General features: G+C 41.4%; 1 protein-coding gene across 2 annotated transcripts in view; it reads right to left on the bottom strand.

Annotated features, from left to right (window-relative positions):
• sestd1 (SEC14 and spectrin domains 1) overlaps positions 1-17452 on the bottom strand; it is an 84129-nt gene extending 66677 nt beyond the window's left edge. Inside the window, exons 1-3 of one of the 2 annotated variants that reach the window (XM_052016534.1) lie at positions 17272-17452; positions 8895-8958; positions 5916-6007 (exon numbers count right to left, since the gene is read on the bottom strand). In XM_052016534.1, the coding sequence (XP_051872494.1) occupies positions 5916-5970 (55 nt within the window). In that variant the 5' untranslated portion in view covers positions 5971-6007; positions 8895-8958; positions 17272-17452. Of the gene's footprint in view, positions 1-5915; positions 6008-8894; positions 8959-17042; positions 17113-17271 lie in introns of those variants that run through there. The other variant, XM_052016528.1, reaches the window with a different exon arrangement.
• Positions 17453-18560: the final 1108 nt, after the last annotated feature.

The following is an 18560-nucleotide window of genomic DNA, read 5'->3' on the forward strand; positions in this document are numbered from 1 at the left end:
ATCAACAAGATGTAATCTGTAAATATTACAAGTTCAAAAAAAATATTTGCACAGCTTGCAGTTTTACTTGTCCTTCTGAAGGAAGAAAAAAAATCAAGGTTACTGGGCCATTTATTGCTTATCAAGAGATTGCCGACAAGAAAAACGCAAAGCAAGCTGGCTATTTGCAGTCCACTGCAAAATATTAGGTGAAGGGCACTTTTCATGAATTATTTGTTTCTGAGGTTTAAATTTACTGGTGAAAATTTTATATTTAGACCTGTACAAAACAAAAGTACAGTATAAATGGAGACATAACATACTGTATCACCTTTTGCTGTCCTAATATTCTACACCAATTCCTTTCTCTTAAACTGTGAAAGTAACCACTTATTAATATACAAAATTGCAAATTTTAGAAAGTAAGCAAAGCATTGACAATATACATTAGTTATTTCCTGAAAAGTAGAACAAAAACAGGCTATGAAGTCACAGGTCTGCTTTTATATACCCAAAATGTCATAACTCGTCTTTTTCCTCCTCTCTCTCTTTATAGATTCAGACCAACATGCTGGACATTTCCTGTTAGTTTCTAGTTATGCCATAATCCAGTTAATTAAAACATCAGATCAGCATCCATAACAGCACAATGCTACAAAAAAAATCTTTGAGTAGGGAAGCAATTAAAAAAAAATTAACTAAACATACACAAAACTAAGATGCATACTTTGTAAATACATGGTGCTCAACTGCAATGTAAATGAACAATCCTTCTCCCCAGAAGCCAGTACACAGGCGTGGGAAGCAGCAGCAGTGGGGAGAGAGCAGAGTCACCTGACCTAGTGGGTTTCTTTTCTCTCTCTCTCCCCATTTGCTTAGAGTTTACTCCCCCCAGCAGAAGCCAGTGTGCAGGTGCAGGAAGAGAGTGGAGAGTCACCTGACCCGGTGAGTTTTTTTTTCTCTCTCCATTTGCTTAGAGCTTTTGTTTTAACCCCCCAAAGCCAGTGCACAGGCATGGGAAGCAGCAGCAGCGGCGGGAAGAGAGTGGAGAATCACCTGACCCAGTGAGGTTTTATTCCTCTCTCCTTGCTTGGGGTCTTTAACCACAAGAGAGGTAGGGTCTAGTGGAGTGACCATTGTTGGAGCAGCTATCGTTGGAGTGGACTAGAGTCAGAGTGAGAAAATCAGAGACTTTGACTCAAGAGCCTTCAATGAGAAGAGGATGAGGCAAAAGAACAGGTAAGAATGGCAAGTTTGTCCTTTTATTATTGCTGCTTCAGTTAGCACAGTGTAGGCAGGATGTCAGATACAACAATGTAATGCTCCTCCTGTAGGATGTGGGAATTCATGGAACTTGATGGTCTCCCTGATGACTACACCTGCGGGAAGTGCAGCCAACTTCAGCTCCTGAAAGACCGGATTAAGGAGTTGGAGATGGAGTTGGATGAACTAAGGATCATCCGGGTGGTGGAGCAAATCACAGATAGGACTTCTGAGCAGGTGGTTACACCCAGAGTGCAGGATTCAGGTAGTGGATGGGTGAGCACTGAGAGAGATGGGGGGGGTAAAAAAAAGTTAGTGCAGGGTCCCCTTGTGGCCATACCCCTCAGCAACAAGTATACCCCTTTAGATACTGCTGAGGGGGATGATCTATCTGAGCAAGGCAGCAGCAGCCAGGCCAGTAGCACTGTGGTCAGCTCTGAGGCTCAGAAGGGAAGGGTCAAGTCAGGCACAGCAATAGTCATAGGGGACTCAATAGTAAGAGGGACAGACAGGAGACTCTGCGACTGCAAAAGAGACGCCAGGATGGTGTGTTGCCTCCCAGGTGCTAGGATCCCAGATGTTGGAGCAGTTGCAGAATATTCTTAAGGGGGAGGGCATGCAGCCAGAGGTTGTGGTACATATTGGTACCAATGACATAGGCATGGAGAGGGGTAGAGGTCCTGTGCAATGAGTATAGGGAGTTAGGAAGGAGGCTGAAGAGCAGGACCTCCAAGGTAGTAATCTCCAGATTACTCCCAGTGCCACGAGCTAGTGAAAGAAAGAACAGGATGGTAGCACAGACAAATGAGTGGCTGGGGAGATGGTGCAGGGGGCAGGGTTTCAAGTTCTTGGATTATTGGAACCTTTTCTGGGGAAGGGGGTAACCTGTACAAGAGGGACAGGTTGCACCTGAACTGGAGGGGAACCAAAATCCTGGCAGGGAGGTTTGTTAATGCTACTGGGGAAGGTTTAAACTAGCTTTGCAGGGGGATGGGAACCGGAACAACAGGTCAGTAGGTGAGGGAACAGGGAGGAGGGCTGATGGTAGTATTAGGCATATTCCTAATAACAGATGTGATGGGATGAATGGTTTGAAGTGTTTGTACTTTAATGCTGAGTGTATTATGGGCAAGAGTGATGAACTTAGAACATGGATCAGAACATGGAATTATGATGTTGTGGCCATTACAGAGACTTGGTTGAGGGAGGGACAGGAATGGGTGATCAATGCACCAGAGTTTTGAAGTTTTACGAAGAATGGGGGGGGGGAGTAAAAGAGGGGGAGGAGTTGCAATACTAATTAGAGATGATATATCAGCTGCACTCCAGAGAGACATAATGGAGGGCTCGGACACAGAGTCTATATGGGTAGAACTCAGGAATAGGATGGATGCAATCACTTTCTTGGGGGTGTACTATAGACCTCCCAATAGCCACCGGGACACTGAGGAACAGATATGCAAACAAATTAGGGAAATGTACAAAAATTACAGGGTTGTGGTCACGGGAGACTTCAACTTCCCAAATATAAATTGGGACCTTTTTAGTGCAAGGGGGTTGGATGGGGCAGAATTTGTTAGGTGTATCCAGGAGGGGCTCTTAAATCAATGTTGACAGTCCAACAAGGGAAGAGGCTATTCTGGACCTGGTGTTGGGTAATGAGCCTGGCCAGGTGACTCACCTGTCAGTGGGTGAGCAATTGGGTAACAGTGACCACAGCTCATTAACTTTCAGCATAGCTATAGATAAGGATAGATATGGGGCTAGCAGGAGGATTTTAAACTGCAGCAGGACTAATTATGAAGGAATAAGGCAGGAACTGGGTAGAGTAAACTGGGAACACCTTTTTGCTGGCAACTCCACATCAAACATGTGGAAAGTGTTTGAGGATCAAATACGAAGGGTACAGGATAGGTATGTCCCAATTAGAAGGATGGACATGAATGGCAAAATAAGGAAACCTTGGATGTCCAGAGAAGTGATGAACTTAGACACGAAGAAAAAGTATGTAGAGCTTCGGAAGTTAGGATCAGACACAGCATGCAAGGACTATAAAGAAGCTAGAAATCAACTCAAGAAAGGAATTAGGAAATCCAGGAGAGGCCATGAAAAGCCCTTAGCAAGTAGGATTAAGGAGAATCCAAAAACATTCCATACCTACGTCAGGAACAAGAAGATAACGAGGGAAGGGGTAGGACCACTTAAGGATAAAGAAGGGAATCTATGTTTGGATGCAGAGGATGTGGGTGAGATTCTGAATGAGTGTTTCCCTTCAGTATTTACCCAGGAAAGGGACATGCAGGATGCGGGAATTGGAAGAGAGGGCAGAAACATGTTAGGGCATTTAGAGGTCAAGGAGGAGGTAGTGTTTGGTCTCCTAAACAGTATTAAGGTGGATAAGTCCCCAGGGCCCAATGGGATATACCCCAGGTTACTGAGGGAGGTGAGAGAGGAAATTGCTGGGGCCTTGACCAGTATCTTTGTGTCTTCTTTGACCACGGGTGAGGTCTTGGAGGACTGGTGAGTGGCTAATGTTGTTCCTCTATTTAAGAAAGGAAGAAAGGAAAATCCGGGAAACTACAGACTGGTGAGTCTCACATCAGTTGTAGGGATATTGCTGGAGAAAATTCTTAGAGATAGGATATACAAGCATCTGGAATCCAATGGCTTGATTAGGGAAACCCAGCATGGCTTTGTGCAGGGCAAGTCGTGTCTTACTAACCTGGCTGAGATTTTTTTGACAAGGTGACAAGAGAGATTGATGAAGGTAGAGCTATGGATGTCATCTATATGGACTTCAGTAAGGCATCTAAGGAGGTCCCACATAATAGGTTAATCAAGAAAGTTCGGATGCATGGGGTCAGTGGAGAATTGGCTGAACTGAACTGGCTTGCCCGTAGAAGACAGAGGGTGGTGGCTGAAGGGACTTATTCTGGCTAGAGGCCTGAGAGTAGTGGTGTTCAACAGGGATCTGTACTGGGACCTCTGCTGTTTGTGATGTACTTAAATGACCTGGATGAGTATGTTGATGGGTGGGTTAGTAAGTCTGCAGACAATACCAAGATTGGTTGGGTTGTGAATACTGTAGAAGACTGGCAACAGATACAGCGTGATATAGATCAGCTGCAGATGTGGGCAGAGAAATGGCAGATGGAGTTTAACCCAGATAAATGTGAGCTGTTGCAGCTTGGTAGGACTAATGTTAAGAAGCAGTACACTCTTAAGGGCAAGACAACATTGTTGAAGAGCAGAGAGAAACCTTGGGGTGCAAGTCCATGGCTCATTGAAAGTGGCTACATAGGTAGATAGGGTGGTTAGGGCAGCTTATGGACTGCTTGCTTTCATTAATCAAGGTATTGAGTATAGGAATCAAGAAGTTATGACGCATCTCTATAGAACTCTAGTTAGGCTGCATTTAGAGAATTGCGTGCAATTCTGGTCACCTCACCATAGAAAGGATGTCGAGGCTTTAGAGGGTGCAGAGGAGGTTTACTAGGATGCTGCCTGGATTAGAGGGCATATGCTATCAGGAGAGGATGGACAAACTTGGGCTCTTCTCTGGAGCGGCAGAGGCTGAGGGGTGATCTGTTGGAAGTGTATAAAATTAGGAGGGCATAGATAGGGTAGACAAGCAACATCTTCCTCCCATTACTGAGTGATCCAATACCAGAGGGCATGCATTTAAGGTGAGAGGGGGTAGGTACAGAAGAAACATGAGGCATAAGTTTGTTTTACTCAGAGAGTGGTGGATGCCTGGAATGCGTTGCCTGATAGGGTGGTGGAGGCAAATTCATTGGGGGATTTTAAGAGGGGCTTGGATGAGAGGCACATGAATGAGGAAATTGGAGGGATTATAGGCATTCTGTAGGTAGGAAGGATTAGCTATGTTGGCACAACATCGTGGGCCGAAGGGCCTGTTCTGTGCTGTCCTGTTCTATGTTATCCATTTAATCCTTGCAAATGACCGCAATCATTATTTTCTTTAATGAAGGTGAAATCCTCAATCCTAATGTTTCTTTCAATGGTAGTGTGGGGAAATGGCATCACCATCGCAAAAATGATAAAGGCATTTGGTTCTGAACAAAATATCTACATTGAAACATTTCAATCTGCAATGAGTCTCAAAATTTTAATATTAAGCTTGCAGTTAATCATGACATTACAGAAACTGGGATTTATGTCATATTGTCTCATGCAAGTTCAACCACCCATTTTACAACAGATCCAATTCTCTGCCAAAAGTCTTGGCAGAAAGGAGGATTAGCAGTCAATCCATTTTTCCACTCAAAAAAAATCAAGCAGTATTACTTTCAAATTTTGTACTGGCAAACAGTATCTCTCTAATCAAAATCATATGATATGCACAGCTACATTGCCTAAAAACAAAAATAATTCCACAGCATTAGCAATAAATTTTCTGATACCAAATACAAGCATTCAAGAAACAAATTATTGATAAGTGAAAATCCCACTGATGCACATTTCAACAACTTCTTCATTATCTAACCTTGCTACATATGTATTATTAATAAAATTCAAAGCCAAAACAATACACAATTAGAACCCACAATCAAGTATTAATTAAACAAAGCAAGTAGTACATTTGGAAACACAGGAATCTTTCTTAACACTATTTAGTATGTGCAACCATCGAGTAACACAAAATACTATACCTGAAAGAAAAGCTAGCTTTTTCTTCAGTATTGGCAACATACTTGTGGCTTCCATTGTTTCAGAATGAGATTGGTCAGAAGTGTCCACAGTTCTGTCAGGAAAAACATTCACTGAATCAGCACCATTTGAACGAATTAGCTCTCCCTCAGAATATGCAGAATCAGACAGAATAGCAGTATTTCAATCACTAATTTAGCGACATCACTTTTACCAATTTACAGACATCAGCTCTAATCTTTTGAGTAAAAGATGACTGAAAAAAAAGTTCACCTTGAGTACACAAAGAAATAAAGCTGAAATTACATTCCTCCTGTTGCCTCTATGCCATTTCACTGGCTACATATTGGGCATATTACTGTAGCTCACAATAAATGAAGTATCAGGAACAGCTGAAGCACGATATGACAAGTAGTACAATTCATAGTAAACTACAACCATATTAACACATTTTTTCTGTTCACCAGAAACTATATTAAATTCAATAACAATTCTGCCAGTTGGAAGTGAATATCTGCAAACAGGCGTTTTCCACTTGGCAAACTAATCCAACAAAACCAAATCTTGAATAAACGACCACATTTTTGCCTCTAACCAACAACTCCAAGCAACTATTGCCCCAAGTATCAGCTTCTTCACAATGCATAGCTTTACGATGGTGCAATTTTCTACACAAAACATTTGGCAATATGACAGATACTTCGATGTTCTTGACTTTGTCTGACACATTGCATGATGCTTAATCGACCTCAATTTGTTAACCTAAGCCTAAAAATCAGGGGCTTTGGAAACAGGACAAGCTCAATGAGATTTAAACTAGTTTCTCCTCTTGCAAACTACTGAGACGACACCAGAAGTACTTGTCAGAATCCTCCAATTACTTTCTTTTCTGGGCATGACCTAGCTTGGTCCTTGATTGAATTTATGGGTCAAAAAAAAAGCAACAGCTTTCCATTACATATCTACAAATTCAAAACTATGAAGAATTATAAAAAAAATAAAGAAGAACACCTAAATGATAATCAGAGTTCTGTTTCAGGATGTTTTGGTTCCATCAAATGTATTTGAACAAAAGTTATTTAAAACAATGACGTCCAAGAGGGTGCAAGTGGGGTCCTGCAATGCGAATGATTAAGATGCATATGTGCCACATTTCCTGTGAACTATATATTAGAGTGGTGGGATAGTGGTCAAGTTACCAGCATTTGGGGACCTAGGCTGAAAATGAGGAATTTAAATTTAGTTAATGAAATAATCTTGAATTCAATAAATAGTATTATTCATGGGGACCACAAGACAAACCCAATCATAAACATCCATTTAGTTAATGAATTACCAAAGAACAAAATGTGCCACATTACCCAAACCTATACATTTCAAGATTCAGCACTGGTCTGTTACAGATACATTTAAGCAACTACACAACAACAAATTTGATCAAAGCTCTACAGTCATAGTACATCCAGTCAAATAAGCAACAGGGAGGCAGAGGTTCCATAAGTGTACACATACTTAATGATGGCAGAGCCCAACACTGATGCCTATTCAACAGTGTGGAAAATTGCCCAGATGCATTCGAGACAAGACAGGACAAAAACAGCAGTCAATTACTGTCCCATCAGTCCACCTTCAAACATCGAAGTGATGCAAGGTGTTATGTTATCAAACAGCACTCATTATCAAAAAACTGCACTCAGATGCTCAATTTCCCTCCCAACCATCAGTAGTATCTACAAGAAGGCAACATCCAAAGATCCCCACCATGCCATCTTCTCGCAGCTACCATCAGACAGGAGGTACAGATGCCTGAAGTCCCACACCACCAGATTCAGTAACAGCTACTTCCCTTCAATCATTTGGTTCTTGAACCAACTGGCACAACCCGAATTACTAGAGTTTGGCAATACTATGACCACTATAACTTTGATCACTTTGCACCAAAATGGACTTTGTTTTTCTTCACTCTAATTGTGTTCTCTTGTAAAAATTGTGTTTACGTTTTTCTTGTGAATGCTGCTGATATGATGCTATATGCCTGTGATGCTGCTGCAAGTAAGTTTTTCATTGCACCTGTGCATACATGTACTTGTGCACATGACAATAAACTCAATTTTCACAATTTGAAATCTGCTTGGATTACTGCCATGGTTCAAACCTGAACAAACAATGAAATTCCAGAGGCAAGGTGAGAGTGACTACCCACAGTGTCAAGGCAGTCTTTTAATCAAGTGTGGCGTCAAGAAGTCCTAATAAATCTGAAGACATGGCAATCAAAATGAAAACTCTCCATTGGCTTGCTTCATAACTTGCACAAAAAAAAGAGGTTGTGGTTGTTGGTGGCTAATCCCACTTCAAAATAACAATAAGGAGTAGACAGTTTTCCTGAAGCTCTAAAACTCAAGTGAACAGCTTCAGTCACAAATCCACAAGCTTATCATCCACATCTGGGAAAAAAAGAACATACAAGAATATATCAGTGATCTTCTTCAGGAAAGGAAACAAGTCTGACTATGGTAACTACAGAGTGTCTTCCTGCTCTCTCCCAAAGGGAAAGTCATCGCCAGAATTCTCCTCCCAATGGACTTTATTTGATTGCTTTTGCTTCTATCTTCTTGAAATGAAATGAAATGAAAGCTGCATGAGACAGTCACTGAAGAGTTGCTACTGGCAAGATATGCTACTTGATTCAGTAATATACCCAATTATATTGGGCAAAGGACAAAGTGCACAATTAAGTTATACTTACATAGAGCAATTACTTAAAGCTATTAAGAAACCAAGCAAAATACAGACAAGAAATTGAAATGTTAAAAGCAATGTCCAACTAAACTGCTGAAGTACAAGATCACCCATGACCTTACTGAATAGCGGAGGAGGTGCAGGGGACCAAATTGACTACTTCCGTGTCTACTTCAAATGCTCTTACTGTTGACCTGATTTATCAAGTTATGTGGCATATGGAAAGAAATGTTACCACTTACTTGAAGGACTTCTGTCAGCAGATACATGATTCGTAGGTCTGAAAGTTCATCACAAGACCATGTCCTTAAAAAAAATACAATAATAAAGCTGTCACAAAGGTAAACTGGTATTAAGAGAGGTGCAAAAACTGGGAGAATTGGAAGGTCTGTAAACAAATTTGCAAAAAGGGTGAGAATTTTTATAAAGTATTGGAGGACAAGAAAACAAGAAATCAGAGACTATCAAGCAATAAAGTAATGGGTAATTGGAAAACAATTAAAGACAGTACATCATCTGCGACGAGTTGGGAGCAAAGGATGAAAGCGAGGAAGCACAAGAGAAAAACAAGACTGAAATTAGCAGTAGGGAGGAAGGTAGAAGAGACAGATATTACACCAAACTTATACACTAAACAAGATATGCAGCATGAAGCTCAGCTTGTGACTAAACAAGGCAATGATTCCACACTCTATCTTAAACAAGCAGCATTGCCAACTTTACATTAGTCTGGAACAAAGTTATAAATTTATCATCTATCCAAATAGATTTATGTAATCTTATGTAAAGTGTGATAAAACAGGACACCTAGCATGCACACTTGCACTACAATGCATCCTTCAAACGCAAACTTCTGGGACCTTCCATGTATGCAAAGACACTCTTAGAGAACACAAAAGTACAAGAATGAGAATATCTGCAGCAAACTGACTTTTATCACTTACATTAAAAAAAACTAACTCATGGACTGAATCACAAGATCACAAGACGAAGGAGCAGAAGTGGGCCATTCAGCCCATCGAGTCTGCTCCATGAGCTAAACAAAAAACTATTCCTATCTAGCCCCAAATTCCAGCCTTATCCCCATATCCCTTGATACCATGACTAATTAGACACCTATCTATCTCCTCCCTTAACACCCCCAATGATTGGGCCTCCACAGCTGTACGTGGCAAAGAATTCCATAATTTCACTACCCTCTGGCTAAAGAAATTTCTCCTCATTTCTGTTTTAAACCAGTACCCTCTAATCCTGGACTCACCCACCAAGGGAAACAGCTTAACCACATCTACTCTGTCCAGTCCTTTCAACATTCTAAATGTTTCTATGAGGTCCCCTCTCATTCTTCTGTTCTCCAGTGAGTACAGTCCAAGAGCCAACAAACGTTCATCATAAGTAAGCCCTTTCACTCTGGGAATCATTCTCGTAAATCTCTTCTGAACCCTCTCCAACATCAGTACATCTTTCCTAAGATATGGGGCCCAAAACTGCACACAGTATTCCAAATGAGGCCTCACCAGTGCTCCATAGAGCCTCATCAACACTTCCCTACTTTTATACACTACACCTCTCGAAATGAATGCCAACATGGCATTCACTTTCTTTACTGTCAATCCGACCTGGTGGTTAACCTTTAGGGTATCCTGCATGAGTACCCCCAAGTCCCTTTGTACTTCTGTACTTTGAATTTTCTCCCCATCTAAATAATCTGCCTGTTTATTTCTTTTTCCAAAGTGCACTACAGCACATTTCTCAACATTGAATCTCATCTGCCATTTCTTTGCCCATTCTCCTAAACTAACTAAGTCTCTCTGCAACCTTCCTGTTTCTTCAATACTCCCTACTCCTTCACCTATCTTGGTGTCATCTGCAAACCTAGCCACAAAACCATTTAGTCCACCATCCAAATCATTAATGTACAAAGTAAAAAGAAGCGGCCCCAACACCGACCCCTGCGTAGTACCACTAGTAACCGGTAACCAACCAGAACAGGATCCCTTTATTCCCACCCTTTGCTTTCTGCCTACCAGCCAATGCTCCACCCATTCTAATATCCTACCTGTAATTCCATGAGCTTTCATCTTATTAATCAGCCTCTTGTGCGGCACCATGTCGAAGGCCTTTTGAAAATCTAAATACATATCCACAGCCTCTCCCTTATCCACCCTACCTGAGGTTTCCTCAAAAAACTCCAATAGGTTGGGAATAGAATGGGAAATAAATTCAATGTTCACAATATCAATCTGACATCAAGGTTATAAAACAGTTCCAATTTAAAAGCAAAGGTATGCTCAAAGATGTAAAAAAAACAACAGTAGTACGAATTAATCAAGCCAGTAACAAACTATTAAAAGCAAATTGATTAGATTAAATTGCGACACTTAATTTATTTTCAAAAAAATCAAACCCTTTTCTTAACTCATTGGTGAGCGTCACCTGGAATTTTACATTCCAGTTATGCAATTTTTCCCTACAAATTGGCACCAACAGTAAAGACACCTATGTTAGACTATTGTATATTGACGACCGCTCCACCTACAACACTATAATTCCATGCAAACTCATCACCAAACTTCGAGACCTGGGACTCAACACCTCCCTCTGCAACTGGATTCTTGACTGCAATTAGTAAGGATAGGCAGCAACACCCCTGGCATGACTATTCTCAACACTGGTGCCCCACAAGGCTGCGTCCTCAGCCCCCTACTCTACTCCCCATACACTCATGACTGCATGACCAGATTCTGCTCTAACGCCATCTACAAGTTTGCAGATGATACCACCGCAGTGGGCCATATCTTGAATAACGATGAGTCAGAGTACAAGAATGAGAGATAAAGAGCTTAGTGGAATGGCGTCATGACAACAACCCTTCCCTCAATGTCAGCAAAACAAAAGAGCTGGTCATTGACTTCAGGAAGGGGGGGCGGTACATATACACCTGTCAACATCAACAGTTTGGAGGTTGAGAGCTTCAAGTTCCTTGGAGTGAACATCACCAATAGCCTGTCCTGATCCAATCACATAGATGCCATGGCCAAGAAAGCTCACCAGCGCCTCTACTTCCCCAGAAGGCCAACTGTAGAGTTGTGGACATAGCTCAGCACATCACAGAAACCAGCCTCCCCTCCATGGACTCTGTCTATACTTCTCGCTGCCTCGGTAAAGCAGCCAACATAATCAAAGACCCCACCCACCCAGGACATTCTCTCTTCTCCCCTCAGCCAGAAGATACAAAAGCCTGAAAGCACGTACCACCAGGCTCAAGGACAGCTTCTACCCACTGTTATAAGACTATCCAACAGTTCCCCAGCGTGATAAGATGGACTCTTGACGTCACAATCTACCTCGTTACGACTTTGCACCTTATTGTCTACCTGCAGTGCACTTCCTCTGTAGCTGTGAAACTTTACTCTGCATTCTGTATTGTTTTACCTTGTACTACCTCAATGCACTGTGTAGTGAATTGTATGAACGGTATGCAAGACAAGTTTTTCCATTGTACCTTGGTCAATAGGTCAATTTATACCTCTCTTTTAAACAGAGCTAGAGTCAACAAACCAATAAAATTATTAAATAAAGATCTGTAAAAAGCAGGTACTGGAAATCTGAAATAAAAACAAAATGCTGGGAACAGTCAGCAGGTCAGGAACATCTGTGGAAGGAGAATCAGAGTGAACATTTCAGGTTATTCCAACAAAGGGTCTTGGACTTGAAATATTAATACCATTTCTCTTTCCACAGGATGCTGCCTGACTTTTTTTTTTAAATATACAAAATAAATGCACTGCATATAGACAAGACCAATGTCTTAGATATTCCTCAGCAATTAACTTAAAGCATGAGAAAAATATTTCATAAAATTTTATGTTTAAGAGCTTAAGAGTGTGAGAACAAGGCAGAGTCCACAATAACTATAGAAGCACAAAAGTCCAACTGCTGATAAGGCTGTTAGGCTTAAGTTATAAATCAAGACTATATCACAAAAATGTAAATGAAGAGATATAATTTTTTGATTATATTTCTTCATGTTGAAAATAGAACTGCTTTTTGACATAAATTGCACAAGATCCCTCATAAGTATTTCAAATGTTGCTTTATGCCAATGGAGTCATAATGTTAGCAACTAGCTATCTGTGACTAAATGGAAATTTGGGTGTGGCTAATTATATCTTGGATTAGCAAGAGAAAAAATATATAATAAACACTTGGGGAAATTCTTGAAATTGTACATTTAGTCAAAGGAGTACTGACAACAGGAAGATCAGAACTAGTGAAATCATGGACAGAAATTAACGAACATTTCCAAATGTTAAGTTGAACACTGAGAAATACAACCCTCCTTAATTAAGGACCATTAATATGTACATTACAAAATCCATTTTATAACTGAAAATGTCATAAAATAAGTTGCCATGAACAGTTATCAAGCATTCAACGTTTCAAGGGCTAGTAATCCCTCAATATCAATTCTTGATCTTTAAGGCATCTGCATTATGAGGCCATAATGCATAGTTTTACAACCCATGACCAAATCACTAAATTGATTTTCAAGTTATGAAGTCGAAGAATTCAGCAACAGTATTTACTCTAGATGAAGAAGAAAACATGCCAGACAAATCAGGAAACCAATGCGGAATGAAGGACAGAGGATCTCCAAAACCAATGCAAGCAAATGAGAAATAATGAAGGAAATAATGATAGTGAAGAGCACCATTGGTACCAAATCCCCAGGGCCAGTTGATTTTCCAGATGCTGTTTTTTTTTTAAGAAATAGCTAAGAACACTAAAGAGCATCTTCTATTTTCTAATATGCTCTTAATTTAGGAACATTTCCTTTGGATTAAAAATAGTCATTTAAGACTATTTAATCTAAGAAAGGCAGCTGAAGGAAATCTGGAAACACACCTATTATCCTAAAATTTGCTGTTAACAGAAGGTAATCACTGTACACTCAGTTATCATCTTGAAAAGTTTCAGCCATTCAGAAGCCACCTGCAAGGATCTAAAGGGTCATGCCTGATGAAACATATTGAAACTTTTTGAAATGATGATTATTTAGCACATAGGGAAATTTCTAAAGATGTTATTTATACGAACTACCAGAAGAGGCTGTTAGTAGAATCTCATGGAACTTAGGGCAATTGACTAAGCAGTAGAAAATGAAATGTAGGAATTATGGGCAAGTATTCAATATGGGCAGGAAGTATCTAGAGATGTCCTGCAAGAATGTGTGCTAGAGCTTCAACTGTTCACTGAAGATATTAATAACTTAGACGATGAGACAGAGCATTTTATTTTCAATTTTGATGATAATAGTTAACATTGTATGCTATATAGATGAAAGCATATGATAGCAATGCATTAACTGTGCCAGACATCATTCACTTTTGACCAAGTACCACCATATTTCATAAATGGTGACAAGTTAGAAGTCATGAGGAACCAAATATAGTTGTGGGTCTTTGCATATTGCCATTAAATATCATAGAAAGGCAAAACAAAAATTAAAAGATATATCAAACGGACCAAAATGCATGCCACTGGAAATCAGTTGTGGACACTATTGCTAGAGGGAAGATACATTAGCTTGGAGGAAACGCAGCCTAGATTTATCAGAATAATCCCTAGAATCCCAGGGTTAAATTAAATAAAATCTAAACTAGGATTACATTCCCAGGAATTTAGAAATTTAAGGGGCAATTTGATGATATTAAGTTTTCATGATATTGAGGAAAACATATAGAGAGACAAAGAGAACTTGCTATCACATTTTCTTAGGAAACAGATGGCCCATCAAGTCTTTGCTGGCTCTCAGAGCAATCCCCTCCCCCCTCCCATTCTCACATGCCCATCAACTCCACCCGATTCTTCCACCACCCACCAAGACCAGTACGTCTTGAACAAAGAAAGCATGTCTTTGGGATGTAGGAGGGAGCCAGAATGCCGGGGGGGGGGGAGTCAGGAGAACACGCAAGCTCCACACAGACAGCAAAGGTCATGATCGAATTACAAGTACATAAATACAAGCCAACCTTTTCAGGAGTGAACTTAAAAGTTGAAAAGGGTGAAAGCTTGGAACCCTTTTTCAAACAGTAGTAGACGTTGGCTCAAATGTTAATAAATCTGAGCACTTATGTTAACTGATAGGTATTCAAAGATATGGGAGCAAAGGCAAATACATGGATTATCACAGATCAAAAGTGAGCTTGCAGAAATGGCAAAACAGACAGAAGAATTTAAATGGCCTTCTCTGGTTCCAAGTATATTCTACAATAAAAAAGGCATGGCCTCAATTAACTTCAATAGACAAAAGATTACCCAACAACTCACCACTTTTCTATATTAGTGTTAGTTTGTATTTTGTGCTCAAATACACAGTAGGACACAAACTGAAATTCTCTGACTCAGATGCAAGAGTTCAAGAAAGGCGACACCCTGGTCACGTACTGATACTTTTTGTAGTTGAGCTAATAATCCGGATTATTCACCAAAACCTAGATCCACCATGTAGCCGTTAAAAAAAACAACAGAAGCAAAGTTCTGCATGGCAATCATCCTGTTTTAGTTTTGAACTCCATGAGCATCCCAATTGGACATTTGAGATGTGTTGGATTAAGACAACCTGTGTGTGAACTACCTGTATTAAGAAATGGAGCGCATCAGTGGAGAGTCAGCCCTCACATTTCACATCATGTGAACAATTGCGCAGATTTCTTCGCAGTTTGGTCTAAAGCGTGGTGATGGGTTTAGACATCCAGCTGACCAAATAAAAACCATTCATTGGTCCAGTTTACGAAAACAATCTATTTTCCATCTCTGCATTTTCACATTAACTATTTATGAGTCAAAGATTCATAGAATTATACAGCAAACAGGTCCTTTGGCCCAATTCATCCATGCTGACCAAGATGCCCATCTAAGCTAACCCCATTGCCTGCTTTTGCCCAATATCCTTCTAAACCATTCCTATCCATGTACCTGTCCTAATGTTATTTCTACATTGTAATTGTGCCTGCCTCTCCCACCTCCACTGGCAGCTCGCTCTATATACCCACCACCTTCTGTGTTGAAAAACCCGCCCCTCCAATCCCCTGTAAATCTCTCCCCTCTCGTAGAACATTACAGCACTGTACAGGCCCTTCGGCCCACGATGTTGTGCCGATATTTTATCCTACTCTAAAATCTAACCCTTCCCTCCCACATAGCCCTCCATTTTTCTATCATTCATGTGTCTATCTAAGAGTGTCTTAAATATCTCTAATGTATCTGCCTCTACCACCTCTGCTGGCAGTGCATTCCACACACCCACCACTCTGTGTAAAAAAAAAGCTTACTTTTGACACCCCTCCTTCCTCCAATCACCTTAAAATTATGTCCCCTCATGTTAGCCATTTTCGCCCTGGGAAAAAGTCTCTATCCACTCGATCTATGCCTATCATCATCTTGTACACCTCTATCAAGTCACCTCTCATCCTCCTTTGCTCCAGAGAGAACAGCCCTAGCTCACTCAACCTTTCCTTATAAAACGTGCTCTCCAATCCAGGCAACATCTCCTCTGCATCCTCTCTAAAGTTTCCACATCCTTCCTATAGTGAGGCAACCAGAACTGAACACAATACTCCAAGTGTGGTCTAACCAGAGTTCTAGAGAGCTGCAACATTTACTCAATACCCCGACTGATAAAGGCCAACACACCGCCTTAACAACCCTATCAACCTGTGCGGCAACCTTGAGGGATCTATGGACTCATCTTAAATATGTGCCCTTTAGTTTTAGGCTCCACCTTCCCTTAGGAAAAGACTGTGACTATCAACCCTATCTATGCCCCTCATGATTTTATAAACCTCTACAAAATCAGCTTCCTTCACTCCAGGAAAAACAGTCCCAGCCAATCCACTCTCCCCTTATAACTCAAACCCTCCGGTCCCAGCAACATTCCTGTAAATCTGTTCTGCACCTTAATCACATCCTTCCTACCAGCGGGCTGGGCAGCAATTTGATATTTCAGTAGTAGCAGCCACCAGCTCACTTCTATCAATGATCCTCTCCCAACCCACAGGAAGTACTCATCCAGTTCTTTTTGGAAAATGGCTGGAATAAACCCATAATCACGCACACCCTGCTTTCGGCATCGGGGCGGTTATTTTCAATCCGTGTGGCCGGGGAAATGGATTGCGTTTAAAAAATAAAATAAAAAATCCTAAACCGGGGTCGCGAAGATTTGGGAATTAACCGCAGCGACCCAACAGGCAGTGGGCGCTGCCACCGAACAAAGCTCCATCCCAACCAACCGGCTCAGGCCTACTTTTCCCCTCGAGTCCTCTTCGGCCAAGCAACCTTCCCGGTCGCATATTCTCTCACATTTGTGCAAGGAACGATGACATTACCGGCGGCAGTGCGGGAAGACCGCTTGGGCCCCAGCAGCAACGTGATTCGCGGGCACTGGGGGGGAAGAGGAGAGGGGAGAGGTGAGGGCGCCGGCAGGCTGCAGCCCGGGGCGGCCGCCCTCCTTTGTTGCCCGGGGAGACCCGGCCGGCCGGCCGACCGGCCGCCCGCCCTCGCCGCAAAACCCACCGCGCGCAGGTGAAGCGGCACGAGCCCGCGGTCCCGGCTCACCTGCAGGGCGCTGGCCGTACGCAGCTCCCCTCCCGAACGGCGCTCGTCTCGTCCCGTCCCGTCCCGCCGCCTGCCAGTACTGCCAGAACCCCCCTCCCGCCCACCTCACCCTTTCCTCAGCACTAGCGGGCGGCAATCGCACCGGGCAGCAGCGCTCTCGCTGCAAGTTGCCTCAATTAAAAGCTTCTCTCTCAGTACCTTCCCCGCCCACCACTCGCAGCAGCGTTTGTAAATTAACCACATCGACAAAAATTAATATTTCACGCGCAAGGCAGAAGTTTTCCCCACCCACTTTTCGATGCGGTACCGTATAATTGGGATCAATGAATGGACAAAGTAAGTCTTGTAACAACAAGGAAAACACCCTGCAATTGAGAGATACTACATTATATAGAATCAATGTTCACTGTACTTGTTTTCCCCGATATTGCCACCTCCTTTCAGCAAGACTGCCAAGGTAGTCTTTTTTTTCAGTACCTTGCCTCGTAAATTTTTGAAAATGAGGATAAAAATCCTTTCTATTAAAAAAAAGTTAACAACCAAATCATTAACAGGCTATTAAATATCGATTTGCATATTATTGTACATAAGGCTGGTCAATAATATATATATTCTTAGTAAGTGTCATATGATATCCCTCTGAATGCAGTTCTGGCTTTATTTAGACAAAGGGCAGTGATAAATTTCTATAAATTTGCCCCAGTTTATCAGTGCAATTTAAATATGTTAAACATAAGTATTATGGAATGTGATAGATTTATATTTAATATCAATAAAGAAGAATTATTTTTCACAATTTTCTACCTTTTCTCCTGAAGGTGTTGATTCTATATTGATGGGTAGCGGTAGTCCACAGGCACTTTGTTTAAATGCTCCTTCTTAAGATATCTTTATTAGTCACATGGACGTCAAAACATACATCTTTTGCATAGTGTTCTGGGGACAGCCCGCAAGTCTCGCCACGCTTCCGGTGCCAACATAGCATGCTCACAACTTCCTAACCTGTACGTCTCTCTTGAATGTGGGACGAAACTGGAGCACCCGGAGGAAACCCACGCAGACGGGCAAAACGAACAAACTCCTTACAGACAGTGGCCGGAATTGAACCCCGGTCGCTGGCGCTGTAAAGCGTTACGCTAAAACTCTTTAGATTATATCAACAAAAGAAATTACAGAGTGATTAGTGGGAGGAACCCTCCCTAATTTTTCCCTAATTTTCTAAGGAACAAGCCAGATAATTATTTCATTATACCACCTCCATTTATCTCAAGATATCTTTTTAAAACCTA

Source organism: Pristis pectinata, chromosome 1 (assembly GCF_009764475.1).
Source record: "Pristis pectinata isolate sPriPec2 chromosome 1, sPriPec2.1.pri, whole genome shotgun sequence".
Classification (NCBI taxonomy): Eukaryota; Metazoa; Chordata; class Chondrichthyes; order Rhinopristiformes; family Pristidae; genus Pristis; species Pristis pectinata.